At 41.1% G+C, this 15,937-nt stretch overlaps 1 protein-coding gene across 3 annotated transcripts in view; it reads right to left on the bottom strand.

Annotated features, from left to right (window-relative positions):
- pde8b (phosphodiesterase 8B) overlaps positions 1 to 14,919 on the bottom strand; it is an 88,368-nt gene extending 73,449 nt beyond the window's left edge. For 2 of the 3 annotated variants that reach the window (XM_047373450.1, XM_047373451.1), the window contains exon 1: positions 11,210 to 14,919. In XM_047373450.1, the coding sequence (XP_047229406.1) occupies positions 11,210 to 11,491 (282 nt within the window). In that variant the 5' untranslated portion in view covers positions 11,492 to 14,919. Of the gene's footprint in view, positions 1 to 10,924; positions 11,104 to 11,209 lie in introns of all 3 variants that reach the window. The other variant, XM_047373452.1, reaches the window with a different exon arrangement.
- Between the last annotated feature and the right edge of the window lie 1,018 nt (positions 14,920 to 15,937).

Genomic DNA, 15,937 nt, shown 5'->3' with positions numbered 1-15,937 from the left:
CACCGTTACTGTTTTCCCCACATCCGTTAGAGTTACAGTGTGGAGAAGCCCCAAAGAAGCGTACCACCCAGACTGTTGCATGCCCAGAGTGAAGCATGGAGGTGGATCAGTGATGATTTGGGCTGCCATATCATGGCATTCCCTTGGCCCAATACTTGTGCTAGATGGGCACGTCACTGCCAAGGACTACCGAACCATTCTTGAGGACCATGTGCATCTAATGGTTCAAACATTGTATCCTGAAGGCGGTGCCGTGTATCAAGATGACAGTGCACCAATACACACAGCAAGACTGGTGAAAGATTGGTTTGATGAACATGAAAGTGAAGTTGAACATCTCCCATGGCCTGCACAGTCACCAGATCTAAATATTATTGAGCCACTTTGGGGTGTTTTGGAGGAGCGAGTCAGGAAACGTTTTCCTCCACCAGTATCACGTAGTGACCTGGCCAATATCCTGCAAGAAGAATGGCTTAAAATCCCTCTGACCACTATGCAGGACTTGTATATGTCATTCCCAGGACGAACTGACGCTGTATTGGCCTCAAAAGGAGGCCCTACACCATACTAATAAATTATTGTGGTCTAAAACCAGGTGTTTCAGTTTCATTGTCCAACCCCTGTATATAAAGCACTCCATAGAAAGCTGTAACTTTAACACATTTCAACTTCCGTGTTCTCTCGTGTTGCATAAATTTGTTATCATTTTACAGTGACACTGTAAAAATTCGAATGGTACAAATTCAGAGAAAAGTTGTACCATTCACACATATTTAATAAACAAAACATGAGAGACAACCACCAAACAACATATACCACACACACAAAACAGCAATTCCTCATTTCTTAAAAACTGTGGTATATTGGTTCGACAACCCCAAAATATTATTAAGTATGAAGGATTAACTCCCTCTTTCCACACAAACAACTCTAAACAGATGCTGAATAATTAAAAGCTGTTATAGTTGAAGTTATTTGAAGGAATGAGCTGTAGATCTACCTCCCCACCCTGGCCTTATTCTCGGATAAACTTCTACTGTGGAAAATTATTTCTACCCTGGTAAATATAGTAGAAACACAGGGGTTAATAATGGCTTTCCAAATCTGTTTTATTTGCACAACTCCATAGTTGGATAATTAAACGTTAGAAAACTTCATTGATTGTTTAATGGGGCTTCCCCACACCGTAACTCTCCCAGATGTGGGGAAAACAGTAAAGGTGGACTCATCAGAGAACAATACATGTTTCACATTGTCCACAGCCCAAGATTTGCGCTCCTTGCACCATTGAAACCGATGTTTGGCATTGGCATGAGTGACCAAAGGTTTGGCTATAGCAACCCGGCCGTGTATATTGACCCTGTGGAGCTCCCGACGGACAGTTCTGGTGGAAACAGGAGAGTTGAGGTGCACATTTAATTCTGCCGTGATTTGGGCATCCGTGGTTTTATGTTTTTTGGATACAATCCGGGTTAGCACCCGAACATCCCTTTCAGACAGCTTCCTCTTGCGTCCACAGTTAATCCTGTTGGATGTGGTTTGTCCTTCTTGGTGGTATGCTGACATTACCCTGGATACCGTGGCTCTTGATACATCACAAAGACTTGCTGTCTTGGTCACAGATGCGCCAGCAAGACGTGCATCAACTATTTGTCCTCTTTTGAACTCTGGTATGTCACCCATAATGTTGTGTGCATTTCAATATTTTGAGCAAAACTGCTCTTACCCAGCTAATTGAACCTTCACACTCTGCTCTTACTGGTGCAATGTGCAATCAATGAAGACTGGCTACCAGGCTGGTCCAATTTAGCCATGAAACCTCCCACACTAAAATGACAGGTGTTTCAGTTTCATTGTCCAACCCCTGTATATATTGGCCAATGAAGTCAGACATCCATGCGTCTCTCCCCGTTGCCGCTCTGGTGAAGAGCTGTGGGAAAGAGTTCAAACAGGAGTGTTCGCCAGACTTTTGTAACCTTTTATGTCACGGGGATTCCAGCTGTGACTCCTTCCTAGGAGCTTTTCTTGAGAAAGGATTAATGCTGTGCATTCTGGGATTCAGAGTTATTTCTAGTTTGTTATTCTCTATGTTTGTAGTTCATTGGTTGTTCCATCCCATGACTGGTCTAAGGCTACTTAGGCTAAAATCTCAGATGACCAGGATACTCCTAGAGCACCAGTGTCACAGTCCACAGTGAAGCATATTTTCCATTTACACAGATTAAGAGGGTGTTGTCCAGGGTTTTGTTTGTTTAGGCAGACAAATGCCCCTTTACCATTAGTACCCAATCTATTCAGGTCAGGTCAAGTCAGTTTAACACTGTTTAAATCATTTTCCATTACAATTGAGGACCATCTGATTGGGGCCAGGATTGTTAATTGCAAGGCAGCCCCACAGTCCAAAGTGATGTGATTTGTAGAAATACAAAAACAACAACAGCCTAGACTGCTGCTCTGTTTGTGACTATTGCCAGCCTTAGAGTGAAAGGAGAGAGCCAAAGAAGGCCCTGGGCAGCGAGACCTGAAGCTCTGTGGATAAATACAGGAGAGAGAGGGAACCCGTCCCGTATTAAACAGAAGGATACGAACTAGAGGATGTATGAGGGTAGCCTAACACTGCCTAATGCTAGCTTGCTATAATAGCGTTCATATACACAATAAGCCCCATGTAAAATTATTTAAAAGTTGAAAATATTATTTATTGAAATATGCTGTGATTAGTGCCGCTGCCCATGATCCAATCATTGACCAACTGTCTTCTGACATCGGGTTTTCAGTGCGACTTTGAAAGCAAAATCAAGCTGGTACTAAAAATAGCAATGGTTCCATGTAACCGTAACTATTTGAAAAGCCAAAAAAGCGAGCAGCTGTGGTGAACTGCTCAGAGTTGCTACTAGTGGAACGGGCCAAATTTTTAGCCATATTAAAAGGAGTCAAGGTAAGGCTTTTAAACATCCATATCATCGACTGTCAAGCATGCTGGAGGCTGCATCATGCAGTGGGGAAGTTTCGCAGCCAATAGTACATTGTACAAACTGGAGAGAATAATGAATAAGAAGGACTACCTACAAATTCCTAAATTTCAGCTCCAACCCCAAAACCATTTAATATTTTTGTGGAATACTCAAAAGCAGGGTTTACGCCAAGAAACCCTGCCGACTTTCAATGAACTCTACCAATTCTGCTAAGATGAGTGGTCAAATATCCAGCCAGAATTACACCAGAAGCCTTTCTGTGGCTACAAAAAGTGTGGTTGATGTGCAGATTGCTAAGGCACTAATTAAAGTTTAGTGAAGAGCAATTTTGACTTTCTGTGGACTATAGAAATTTCATATTAAGTGGCAGCACATGGTGTGGCAGAAGAGTGGTCCGCATTGCCGGCACTAAGTCGGACCTGTTCCCGGTGCATATTGGACTCCGGCAGGGCTGCCCTTTGTCCTGTTCATAACTTTTATGGACAGGATTTCTAGACGCGGCCAAGGGCCGGAGGGGGTCTGGTTTGGGGACCAGTGGATTTCGTCTCTTCTTTTTGCAGATGACGTGGTCCTGCTGGCCCCCTCTAACCAAGACCTACAGCATGCGCTGGGACGGTTCGCAGCCGAGTGTGAAGCGGTTGGGATGAAGATCAGCTCCTCCAAGTCTGAGGCCATGGTTCTCGACCGGAAAAGGGTGGCCTGTCCTCTTCAGGTTGGAGGGGAGTTCCTGCCTCAAGTGGAGGAGTTTAAGTATCTCGGGGTCTTGTTCACGAGTGGGGGAAAAATGGAGCGGGAGATCGACAGACGGATCGGTGCGGCTGCCGCACTAATGGGGGCACTGTGCCAGTCCGTTGTGGTGAAGAGAGAGCTGAGCCGAAAGCAAAGCTCTCAATTTACCGGTCGGTCTACGTTCCTACCCTCACCTATGGCCATGAACTTTGGGTGATGACCGAAAGAACGAGATCCCGGATACAAGCGGCTGAAATGAGCTTCCTCCGTAGGGTGGCCGGGCACTCCCTTAGAGATAGGGTGAGGAGCTCGGCCATCCGGGAGGGGCTCGGAGTAGAGCCGCTGCTCCTCCACATCGAGAGGAGCCAGTTGAGGTGGCTCGGGCATCTATACCGGATGCCTCCTGGACGCCTTCCTCGGGAGGTGTTCCAGGCACGTCCCACCGGGAGGAGGCCCAGGGGACGGCCCAGGACACGCTGGAGGGACTATGTCTCTCGGCTGGCCTGGGAACGCCTTGGGCTCCCCCCGGAGGAGCTGGAGGAGGTGTCTGGGGAGAGGGACGTCTGGGCGTCTCTGCTGAGTCTGCTGCCCCCGCAACCCGGTCCCAGATAAGCGGAAGACGACGACGAGCACATGGTTTGCCAGAAGAGTGGAGGCCCCACTCAGGTTCCATTCTCAATACCCTGAGAACTCTGATCAGTATCTTTCCCTTTCCATATACCAATTTCCTGTCTAGTTACTGGAAATAAAAGCCATTAGCACTGCAATGAATCTACGATAAATTTAAACAACTGCATTTGAATTAAGGTTCTTTGGTGTATCATCATTTCATCCTGTTAAAAGAAAAACTAATCGAAATCCCAAAAATAACAATATTCGTGCCAAGTTAAAATGACAGGTTTTTGTGATAAAGAAAATGACACTACTAAATAATTTCAAATACATACTGTATATTTCATATAATTCAAGGAAAGATATATATTTAAAAAGCAGCAATAACTTGGTTGCATGAATGCACCCTTAAACTAATACTTTGTCAGGGAACCCGTTGATTCAGGTTCCGTTCTCAGTCTTCTGGACTTTACATCAATTACAGTTATACTGATTAATCTGAAAAAAAGGTTTAGCTTTCATACTTGGATTTTTTTTGACAGTTACTCATTTGCTTGTAGGCAATCTTTTAGGCAAAGCCATAGTTTACAAGGAGGTTACAAAGGATTAAAAGGATCTCATTGTACAAGGGTATCAGTCAGGGGAAGAGAAAATAAAAGTTCCACGGCATTATGAATACGCGATGGGACAGTGAAAGCAATCTCCAATAACTGGAGAACAATAAGGAACAACAGGGAGATTACAAAAACTGGACCTTTCTCCAAAGCAGATAAAACACCAAAACTGAAACTGGATATGGAGGCGGTGCTGCTGGTTGTTTTCTTCACGTGACAATAATCTGCAATGTTCTTCATTAATTTGGACTAAGGAGATAAGTTGCAAAACAGATGTATTTCCCTCCAAAGAAAACAACCAGGCCTGGGTAAAATCTTCCAGATCATTGTGAAAGATTTTTATGGTCTGATTTAAAAACCTTCAACTTTTAAGCTACAATTTTAAATGGTGAGTTTGGCACAAAGACTACACTAAACATCGCCTATAAGGCATACCCATGGTGAAACATGATGGTGGAAGCATCATGCTCTGAAGGTTCCTTATCTTCATATGGAGCTACTTTTTGTTGAAATAGATGAAGTTATGAGTAGTTCCAAGTACCAGTCAGTTTTGATCCAAACCTTTGGATGTCTGGTAGCATGCTGAAGATAAAGAGATTTTATTTTCCAGCATCACAGTGAGTCCAAGCAAACGACCATATCCACAAAGGAGTGACTTAATGAGAGGAAACAACGTTTTAGGGTGGCCTAGCCAAACTCTTATACTAAATCTGACAAAAAAGGCAGGTGGACAAGAGATTTCCTCACAATCTGATAGATCTGGTGGAACCTTTGCCAAGTAGAGTTGGGAAATATTGTAAAATTAAGATGCAGGAGGGATAGACTACAACCAAAGAGGACTGAATACTGCTTCAGTAGCATGTGCACACTACAGATTTGTTTCGTTTTCAGTTGAACTGTGAGGATACAGGTCACATCACATATTGACTATTTATCTATTGCACATTTATCTATTGCAGTGTAATTTTTCACAACACACAAAAACCTGCCATTTTAACAGAGGTTAGTACACCTTTAAGAGCCACGGTAACCCTACATGAAGATCATTGGATCACCCTGCTTTTGATCTACTGAACAAACAGAATTTGCTACAAAAATCGTATCAAGGCATGCTAGCTCCTCCATCTCCTGAAGGAGCTTTAATTCTCAATGTCCTCCCTGGGTAGCCGTTGTAAATGTGATGTCAATCAGCGAACAACTTAGGAAGTAGTTCTTTCTCGAGTGTGTGAGAGACAACAGTAGTTATCTAAGTCACAGTAAAGTACATGCCGTAGGCAGTGGCTTTGAATAGCCTGAGTGAAAGTGTCCAGATAAGATCAAGCTGCAACACAATACTGTTAGTGTTCTGCAATCACTGCAGTAAAATGTCTATTTATGGACACCACCACAGTGTCTCTTTATTAGTATTTACTTACTAACAATAGTCCAGTTTAACTGATTAAATTAAGAAGTTCTGGACTAAAAGGAAGGAACACATGGCAGGTAGAAATCGCTTTGAAATGAAGCTCAAAACGTCAAGTTGAGACAAAGATTTAAAATTACTTGGATTTAACCAGGAAGTTTGTTTCTGATAGGAAAAACAAACCTACATCTGCCAGAGGTATGAATAATTTTGGGTTTGACTGTAGTTTCTAATACTGTGTATTGCCTCCCCTAACACCAATGACCGCTTGAAATCTTTGTTGGTAGCTGTGGGTGAGACACTTACCTTTTTTAAGTGGTAAAGCTGCAGTGGATATGATGGATGAATGCTGCTTTGCATTTCCTGCTGGGTATTTTTTCATGTTAGGGATGGTACAACTACTTAGGCGACTAGAATGACTTTTTTATTTTAATCATTTTCCCTTTTATTGACCGTCGTGGCTGTTTTTAACTAAAGTGTAACCAGAATTGTTTCCTCTTGGAAAATGTTCCCAATCTCAGCTGGGTAAGAATGGGTTAACATGCTTTGAGAGTCCGATGACTGGATCATCTGCTGTACCACTTCTTAACAAAACACAACAATATCCTCTAGGGTTTGATCATAAATATCAAGATGTTCACATGCCTCCTCATGAGAGGGATCACTACAAAACACACAGCCTATAATTTTATCACAGGAAGTGATAAGACAACTGGCCTAGTCTCAGTTGGAATGTAGGTCTTTTATACACCAACATACAATCACTATCAATCCCTATCTACAAGTAGGGTTTTGTTGGTTAGATAACTTTGAAATAACAGCAGCCTTGAACTAACTTTAACCTAACAGATATCTAATGGATTGTAAGCTTACTCTAAATGTAAATGTAGGGCTTTGACTATAAAAAAAAGCAGGTACGTCATAATTTACCGAACACCATCCATCACCCTCTTCACTTATTTGCACCCTTACCAAAGATAGTGTTAAAGGCCTCAAAATAAATTCCTCTTAATTGCAGTAGCATAATCTGACACTGAAAATGTGGAAAAATCCAACAACAACAAAACCCTTGTTATGTAAATAATAGTTGTTTTTTTTACCAAACTGCCCATAACAATGCCTATAAAATAAATCTGACTGAAGGATGTTTTCTAGTTTTCTTGCTTTAAACTGATCAGTGTGTCAAGCGTTATTTCATTTGTAATTCTGGACTTCCTACCTTCTGGGGTACAGATACGATATAAAAAGCAAGCCTGTGTCTCTAGGCCACTTTTCAAAATAGGAAAAACAAGAGAACATGCAATTCATAAAATAGAAAATATCTATAAAAAATAACTACTTGCCACAATTTGCTCTTATCTACTGTGATAGCAGGAATGAATACATTTAAAATAAGTAGGACTACATCAAATAATGCTGTATTTATTTGGCTACCACACACAGTGAGGAGGGTGGTAAACCACAGCCAACGGCAATAAAAAGATACAATAAAATATCAATTTACTTAGACGTTTTGCACATCTTCATCAAGGGTAACATTAAATGTGGAGAGCAATGTGTGTTTCCCTCAGGGTATTATTTATTTTTTTCTTCTTTCATGACTTTCAAGTTTCAGGCTCGTTTTTATCCCACGATGACAGGTCCAACCTGGCATTATGTCGGTGTTACTTCTATTGTCTGTCAGCAACCCAGTGGGTAATTCATCTAACTAAACTCAATGAAACATGTTAGACAAATGGAGGAAAGAGAGAACATTTTTCATTTCTCTCAGGGCCAAAACCCCTAGACATTTTAAAAGATTGTGACCTTTTGTTATACAGCATCTTGCAAAACTATTCAGCTTACTTGAAATTTTCTAGATCTTGTGACATTACAACCACAAACTTTGTTGTGTTTTATTAGGATTTTATGTGACAGACCTACAAATTGTAGCACATGATTGTATATTTATATTGTTTTTAATTATGTTAATCCACTGATAATTTAATTTGTATATTTAATAAATATAGTGGTTCTTTGAAGCTTCTTAAGAACAGCACCATAAAGACTAACAGGTTAGAGAACAGGTTAGAAATTGTTAAGTGGAGTTGGGTTATAAAACTATATCCCAAGATTTGAATATACCGTGGTTCAGTCCAAAAAATGGAGAGAGCAGGACACATCTACTAACCTACCAAGACATGGCCATCGACCTATACTGATAGATTGGGAAAGGAGAGCATTGGTCAATGAAGCATCTAAAGAGGGCAATGGTGACTTGGGAGAAGCTGCAGGGATCCAAAGCTCAGGTAAGCAAAACATTCTGCAGTTCATAAACCTCACCTATATGGATGAGTTACAAAAAGAATGCCATTAATTAAGAAGACGTCCCATTTAAGGTTTACCACAAATTAGAAGGAGACATGCCAAACAGGAAGAAGTAGAAGCCCTGGTGAGGCAAAAAACTAATACTACACCATAAACACACCATCAGCACAGTGAAACATGTTGGGGACAGCATCAAGCCGCCTGTTAGAGGGCTTGAGACTAGGGTGAAAGATTAACATCCAGCAGGATAACTACCGTAAACATACAGCCAGACCTAAAATAGACCTAAAATTATTTTAAAGCATATTGTTAGCCCTATAGCATAGTTGCCTAAGATGACTTGGGCAATTATGCTATGAGGCTAACAATATTCACGTGTTGGAACAGTCCTGTCAATGTCCAAATCTAAATTCAAAAGGGAATTTGTTAAATATATTGTTCCCGTACTGTCTCCATCCGATCTGACTGAGGCTGAGCTATTCTGCAAAGAAGAATGAGCAAAACTTCCAGTCTGTTGATGAGCAAAGATGGTAGAGACATACCTCCAAAGACCTGTAGCTGTAAATTCAGCAAAAGGTGGTTCTACACAGCATTGACTCATGAAGTATGGTTACAAATGCATGCCACTATTTAAGAATAATGTATTTTTATAGAATAATGTATTTTTATAGAATAATGTATTTTTTTAATTGCCTGATACTTCTTGTTGATGTATTACATTAAATCCAGAGAAAACACAACGAGGGATTACTGCAAAGTCAACGTCAGTGACTGTCCACTGTCTCTACATGCTCATCCAGGAGGAGTGACTGCTACTAATCTCTGACTCGATGCAATCTGCTGGGTTTCCTTAGATAGAAAAACTTTTATCCAATTGGAATAAATAACTGAATTTGACTGCACTGTTCAATGGTTAGGATTAATTGGAATGTATGTACCTGACTTTTGTGAAGTGCCTTGAGACAACATGTGTTGTGAATTGGCGCTATATAAATAAACTGAATTAAATTGTTCAAATGTGATCAAATGTAAAAGAATAATTATTTCACACTAGAGAATGCACATGGCATCTTACAGCTTTCAAGAAAATTACGTCAAATACAGGGATGTCAAAGCCATGAACTATTTAGTGGGCTTTACTTAAATTTATCTGGTAAAACTGCAACTTATCCTTTCAATTCCATCCCTTTTGCCAAAGCAACTGTCTTTCCAGAGTGAGTGAACATATTTGCTTATTTAACAGTTTGATCAAGCATACTGCTGTAGTTGCAGACGCACTCTATAAGTTGATCATCTTTAAACGAGGCTTTCCATATAGAAGGCAGGACATTTCATATGTAGCACGTGACAAGTAAACAAAAAGCAAAATGATAAATGTAGAATGCAAAGAAAGAATGTAGTGGGTCAACTTCATTGACGTTAAAAAGGAAGGCCTAAAACTTGTTTGGTGCTAACACTGTACTGAAACTTTTAGTAGAGTCAAAAAATGAAATAATTTGGAGCAATTAGATGCAAAATGACTTCCAGAATAGAAGCATTTAGAATGTGATGTCAGCTGAATAATACAATGGAGGGCTGAGATGAGCATTAAATTACTCAATTCATAAAGCTGGGGCTGGGATTTAGCAAGGCCTTACTGGTGCAGTAGGATGGGACCCAAGAATTTGTGTAGATACAGTCTTATTAAATAAATTAGAGGCTTGTTTGTCAGATCAATAGTACCTTCTGAAAATAACAACCTTTAATCAGGTATAAAACATGCTTTTCATTAAGCCCACATTTCTGTATCAAAACATTTTTTTTTTGGTCTGATGTAATATTTTGACCTTAAATGTCATGTTCTCATTCGCTGGCAAATGAGCTGAAAAATAATTATTTTCAGTTATATTCAAATTTATTGAATATTAATAGATAGATAGATAGATAGATAGATAGATAGATAGATAGATAGATAGATAGATAGATAGATAGATAGATAGATAGATAGATAGATAGATAGATAGATAGATAGATAGATAGATACTGGCATTTGTGGGGAGCTAGGGCACCAAAAGTGGTCTAAGTAGCCCAGAGACCCACATTGTCATAAATCCAGCCCTGCACAATGGGCATTCTAGCATTTTTGCATGTTTTTGACTTTGTTTGTGGTTCCTTTGAAATGTTAACTATGCGGGTTACAGGGGCTGAACTGTTTGTTATAAACGTAAATCAGAGATAGGTATAGACTTAATATTAAGTCAAGTCTATCAGGTCTATTGTTCAGTGGGACAGTTGTTGGAAACCACCTGCTGAAGCTCTGCCCATGTCTGTGACAGGATGGATGAAACAGCTCCTGTCGCATGACTTCAGGGTCATCATTGCAGCTCTCCCCGCTGACTGTCGATGCAGACTGACAGATGCAGTGAATGAGCGGAGATTGAATGAATCGGTCAGATTCATGAGCAGACCTGCAGGATCGGGCCTCCTGTGGAGACCAAAACCAAAACAAAGGCCTCCTCCACTCGTATCATTGCTCACAACACGGCGGCGACTGTGTCTGTGGACAGAACGCGTCCGGTACGGTACCGTACCTTAACACTGGCGTGGCTGGTCTGGGTCTCGGCCTCGATGCAGACGTGCCCCCCGCTGTTCTCCTTTCGGTCCCGGCACGAGTTGTTGCGCGAATGGCGGCTCTGGTAGGTGATGACGGAGGGGATGGTCTCGGCCGCATCTGTCTTGATGAAGAGCCCGTGCAGCGTGGCCGCGGTGCCCTGGGAGATGGTTGTGGTCTGGTGGGGGGAGTTGGATTCGTCCGAGTCCCGGCAGTAGATCACCCCGCTCTGAGAGACGTGGATGCTTGGAGCGCAGCCCATACCTCAGTGAAAGCGCCTTCCGGAGCCTGATCCCCGGTAACGAACAGCGACACTCGGGTACCACTTTCCCTCTCGTCCGCCGCTGCTGGAGCTCTCCGGGCATCGGCTGCGAGCCAGAACCGCTCTCTGCTCCTCCCGTCTCCGTTGGAGAACATTAAGGGCTAGAAACGCGTCCCAATAAATCCAGCTCTCCTCAGCCTGCGTTAGTGCAGGATATTGAATGTGGCTCTCATTTTTGGGAACAAAATGTTTAGAATTAGTAATCTGTCCAATCCCCGCCGATGGCCTGAACCTGGAGCCTGCGCATCTATGAAGTTAGCAGGACTAATGAACGAAACAGCCTAAATAGACTAAAACACCTGGCTGCTCAGCATCACCGGCTCTGTTTCTGCTCTCCTCCTCTGTGACATGCTCCCATTTTCAGGGTATGCAGGGAAACGCTCTCAATGAAATCTTTTCTGTGCCTCTTCTTTAGTTCCTTTGCTTGCAGATCATTGGCCACGGTCCATCTCCCTCTCTCCTCCCTCTCTACGTCAATCAAACGAGCATTATATCACTTAAATCTCTCCAGAATACACTATCTCCCAGGAGGCCATGTTCTGACTCTAGGGGTCATTTAAAGCCTGTACTATGATGAATTAGACGTAATGTTATTAGAGTAATGATGGCCTTATGAAAAACCACTTACTGTCTCGCCCACATTACCTTTAGGCTTGTTTTTGCAAAGATTTATGTTTTGGATCTACTATAGCTCCTATGGGTCAGAAATTGAATTAGGCCGTTTGTGTGACAGCTGATATTTTAAGTTAAACTAACAAACGCATCAGCTGATGGTTGACAATTCGATGACTGGTTTCTCAGTTAAGGAATGCATCTCCAGTGCCTTATATGCCCTTTGCACTTTTTAAGATTTTACTGAGATTTTATATGATGTTGCAACAAAAATTACTGCAGAATTGTGAAGTGAAAGAAACTTATACATGTCTTAATTCACTTAACTTTTTTTCCAATAAGAAAACTGTAATAATGTGGCATGTGTGTGTATTCCTACACCCTTTAAACACCTTTCCAGATTGCTTCATAGTGTCTGGGAACAGCAATTTTAATATCTAGCTAAAAATTCTCTTTTGGTTTTAGATCTGGACTTTGACTGGACCGTTATAACACACTGATAAGATCTAATCAATTTCATTGTCACCGTGCCTGGTTTTAGTGAAATTTTCAATTTATCTTCCTATCAACCTTGTTCAGCCCTCCTGTTCCTGCAGAAGAAAAAGCATCCTCACAGCATGGTGCTGCCCCCACTATGTTTTACAGTGGGAATAATGTGTTAAAGCTGATGTGCAATGTTAATATTGTGCAACAAATAACGTTTTGCATGTAGGGCAAAAGGTTGAGCTTTTTATTGGACCAGAGGACCTTCTTCAACATGTTTAACACCTGCATGGCTGGCAGCATTTTGCATGTAGCTCAAAAACTTGAGATGTTTCACAAGCTAATCCTGCTTCAAACCTCTACAGCACCAAGTTGAACACAGAGAAGGAATGTTGTGAAATGGATGTAATTTGGTAACCATGAAGACCACTGATTGATATGTAAATGACCCAGTCAGCAAGGAGCTGGCATATCTAGAACAGGAAACAGAGTGGTTGTGTCAACAGAGCAGCAATAGTGTTACAGGCGGTTGCTTGAGCATCTGACAGGCAGCACAGCTAAAAATGTGTGTGACACACATCGACACATGAGACAGCATAACAAGCTATATATAAAGTTTGATAGGGATTAGATTGTAGGTTTGATTAAATCTTGGTGGTAGTAGTTAGCAGCTGCCCAGGATGAGGGGCGTATACTCTTAACACGGTTTGAGATGACAAAACACATACAGGTGCCCTCGTGTATCCTCTGACTTCAGCAACGGCCACTGAGCAACCTGCAAGTTACTGGGCTAAACCATGCAGGACAGCAAACCTTAGAGGCTAGGGATCTGACTCTACTGGTGTGGATAAACTAGAGTATCATATGACATGACAATAATACACCAGATAAAAATGGAAAAAAGAATACCTAAGACCTCCAGAAATGTTCTAACCTAACACCCAGGACTTTCATATACAACAGGGACTACATACAATAGGTCTCAAAAGTGTGTAGCCCCTAATTAAAATGTCAAGTTTATGTCATTTAGAAAAATAAGATGAATAATTTCAAAACCATTTCCCACAATGAATGTGATATTTACCCTGTAGAATTTAACTGGAAAACAACCAAATGTGTTCGAATGGCCAAAATAGAAAAGGTACAATACACTGGTCGCATAAGTGTACACGCCTTTATACTAACACTTTACCGAACCCAGTTTTGATTCAATTCCTGCAATTAGTCTTCTTGTTAGAGACCATCAGCAACCCACATCTTAGCTTGGCCATAATTGTCCCTTCTACCAGAAAACGTTCACCAGATCTATTCCACTGTAAAGACATCTCTCTTCCACAGGCCTCCCACAGACGTTCTGCCAGATTTAGTTCTGGACTCTTACTGGGCCATGTCATCATCTCATTATATTAATGTGATGTATGATCAGACTCACTGTGATGATAAAAAATAAAATCTTTCTTCATCTTCACCTTTTTAGCAGATACCTGAAGGTTTTGGACCAGAACCAACTGGTGTTACGGGCTATTCATAATTTCATCCACCTTGACAAAAAACTAAGGACCTGTTCACACTGCAGGCAAATGTGGCCCAAACTTTTTTTTTGGGTTGAAGTGACCAGGTCGAACTTTTAGAACAAGTGTGACCGCTTATATCTGGCCCGTATCTGACTTTTTCAAGTCACATTTGAGCCACATTCATATGTGGTCCTGAATCCGACTCGTATCTGATCTTTCGGAATGTGACTCCAGTGGGAACGACCAAGTGGGATTAGATGTGACTTTGACGTCACTTTCCGTCGCATTCATCACAACTTTGCACCGCCCAGCAGGAAAAATGGTAGCAGTTAGCAAAACCATGGGGGGGCTAGAATAGTACTGCACAGTGGAGAGACAACGAGAAATTAGAGCTTGTTAATAAACAGAGATAAAACTTTATTCAAGCCTCTGGATGTGGGACGTAGTTTGTATTGTAAAGTTCGTATACAACTGTTCAAACAGAGGACTTTAAAATGCTATCAAGGTTACCGAGCATGTGATGATCTGCCCCTGCTGCAGTCCGATTTACTGTATTGCATCAAGGCTTCTGCCTGTAGAGTTGAGAGGAGAGGTGCTGACATATATGATGAAAAGCTGCCCTCGAAGTGATAAAGTTCTGAATAAACTCGGTCTCTGTAAAGTTAACATCCCTGCCCCACCATTGCTGGCTGTGTCTCCACATCCAAACAGTTTGTTGTGCTGAATTGTCAGATCTCCCTAAAACGGAACAATAAAGAGTTTCACTCTCCTTTTATTCACGTTTTTTTTCCACACAGCACCTGCTGACACAATAAATGGCTTCTGTTGGGCACTTAAACCATAACACCTATTTCTCCGTGTTTACTGCTGTGATGCGCTTGACTTCTTGATCTTATGCGCACTTTCAAAATAATGTAAACAACCACACACAAAAAAAAAAAAATCAGATTTCAGCATTAAGACCTGCAGGGGGAACGTAGCCTTAGCTCCGTTTGAAGAAAAGTAAACCCATAACATAATGCCACCACCACGTTTTACTGTGGGTATTTAATTTTACATTTTTTTTTATTTTTGGAGTCAAACATACATTTTACTATTGGGACACAAAAGTTTAAATTTGGTTTGATCAGACCATAACACATTCTTTCACAATGTTTTTGGAGATTTTAGCCAGCCCTGGACGATTCTTTTAGAAGAAACGTCCTCTGTCCCCTTAGTCCAAACACACAGAAAACTTTGCAGAAACATGATAGAAACATTTTCTTGATGTTGATATTTCTGGAAAATTATGTAAAAAAAAGAAAAAGCATATAGTTAACAACCTAATGACAAGAAGTATGACCGGAAATTGTAGTGTCATTCTATTGTGGAAATTCAACGCAATTATTCCATAAAAAATGGAAAAATTGCTAAAACCTGCATTTGTTTTTATTTCTATAATAACAAAACATTTGTTGGTTCTTTATCATTTTTAGCCAAAGTTATGAAGAGCCATTGTGGAAGGTCCAAAACTTCACCTGCAGCTCCAGAGCCGACCTGAGCTAAACCGCTCCTACTGACAAAAGTAAACAGACTATTATTATAGTACAGCAGTGTGAAGACAAAAGTATTGATTTTCATCTCAGATTCACATGTCCCTAATGATCAAATTTATTCTAAAATGTCAAACCCTGACACTTGGTTACTGGGAGAATCCTAACTCACTCAGTTGTTGTTTAACAGCAGAGATGACACTGCTCAGCGCAATAATTAAAGGAGATTGCTGTCACGTGTAGAA

Source organism: Girardinichthys multiradiatus, chromosome 8, assembly GCF_021462225.1.
Source record: "Girardinichthys multiradiatus isolate DD_20200921_A chromosome 8, DD_fGirMul_XY1, whole genome shotgun sequence".
NCBI lineage: Eukaryota > Metazoa > Chordata > Actinopteri > Cyprinodontiformes > Goodeidae > Girardinichthys > Girardinichthys multiradiatus.
Note: the sequence above shows the minus strand (reverse complement) of the source record. Positions and strands in the feature narration are given on the sequence as shown.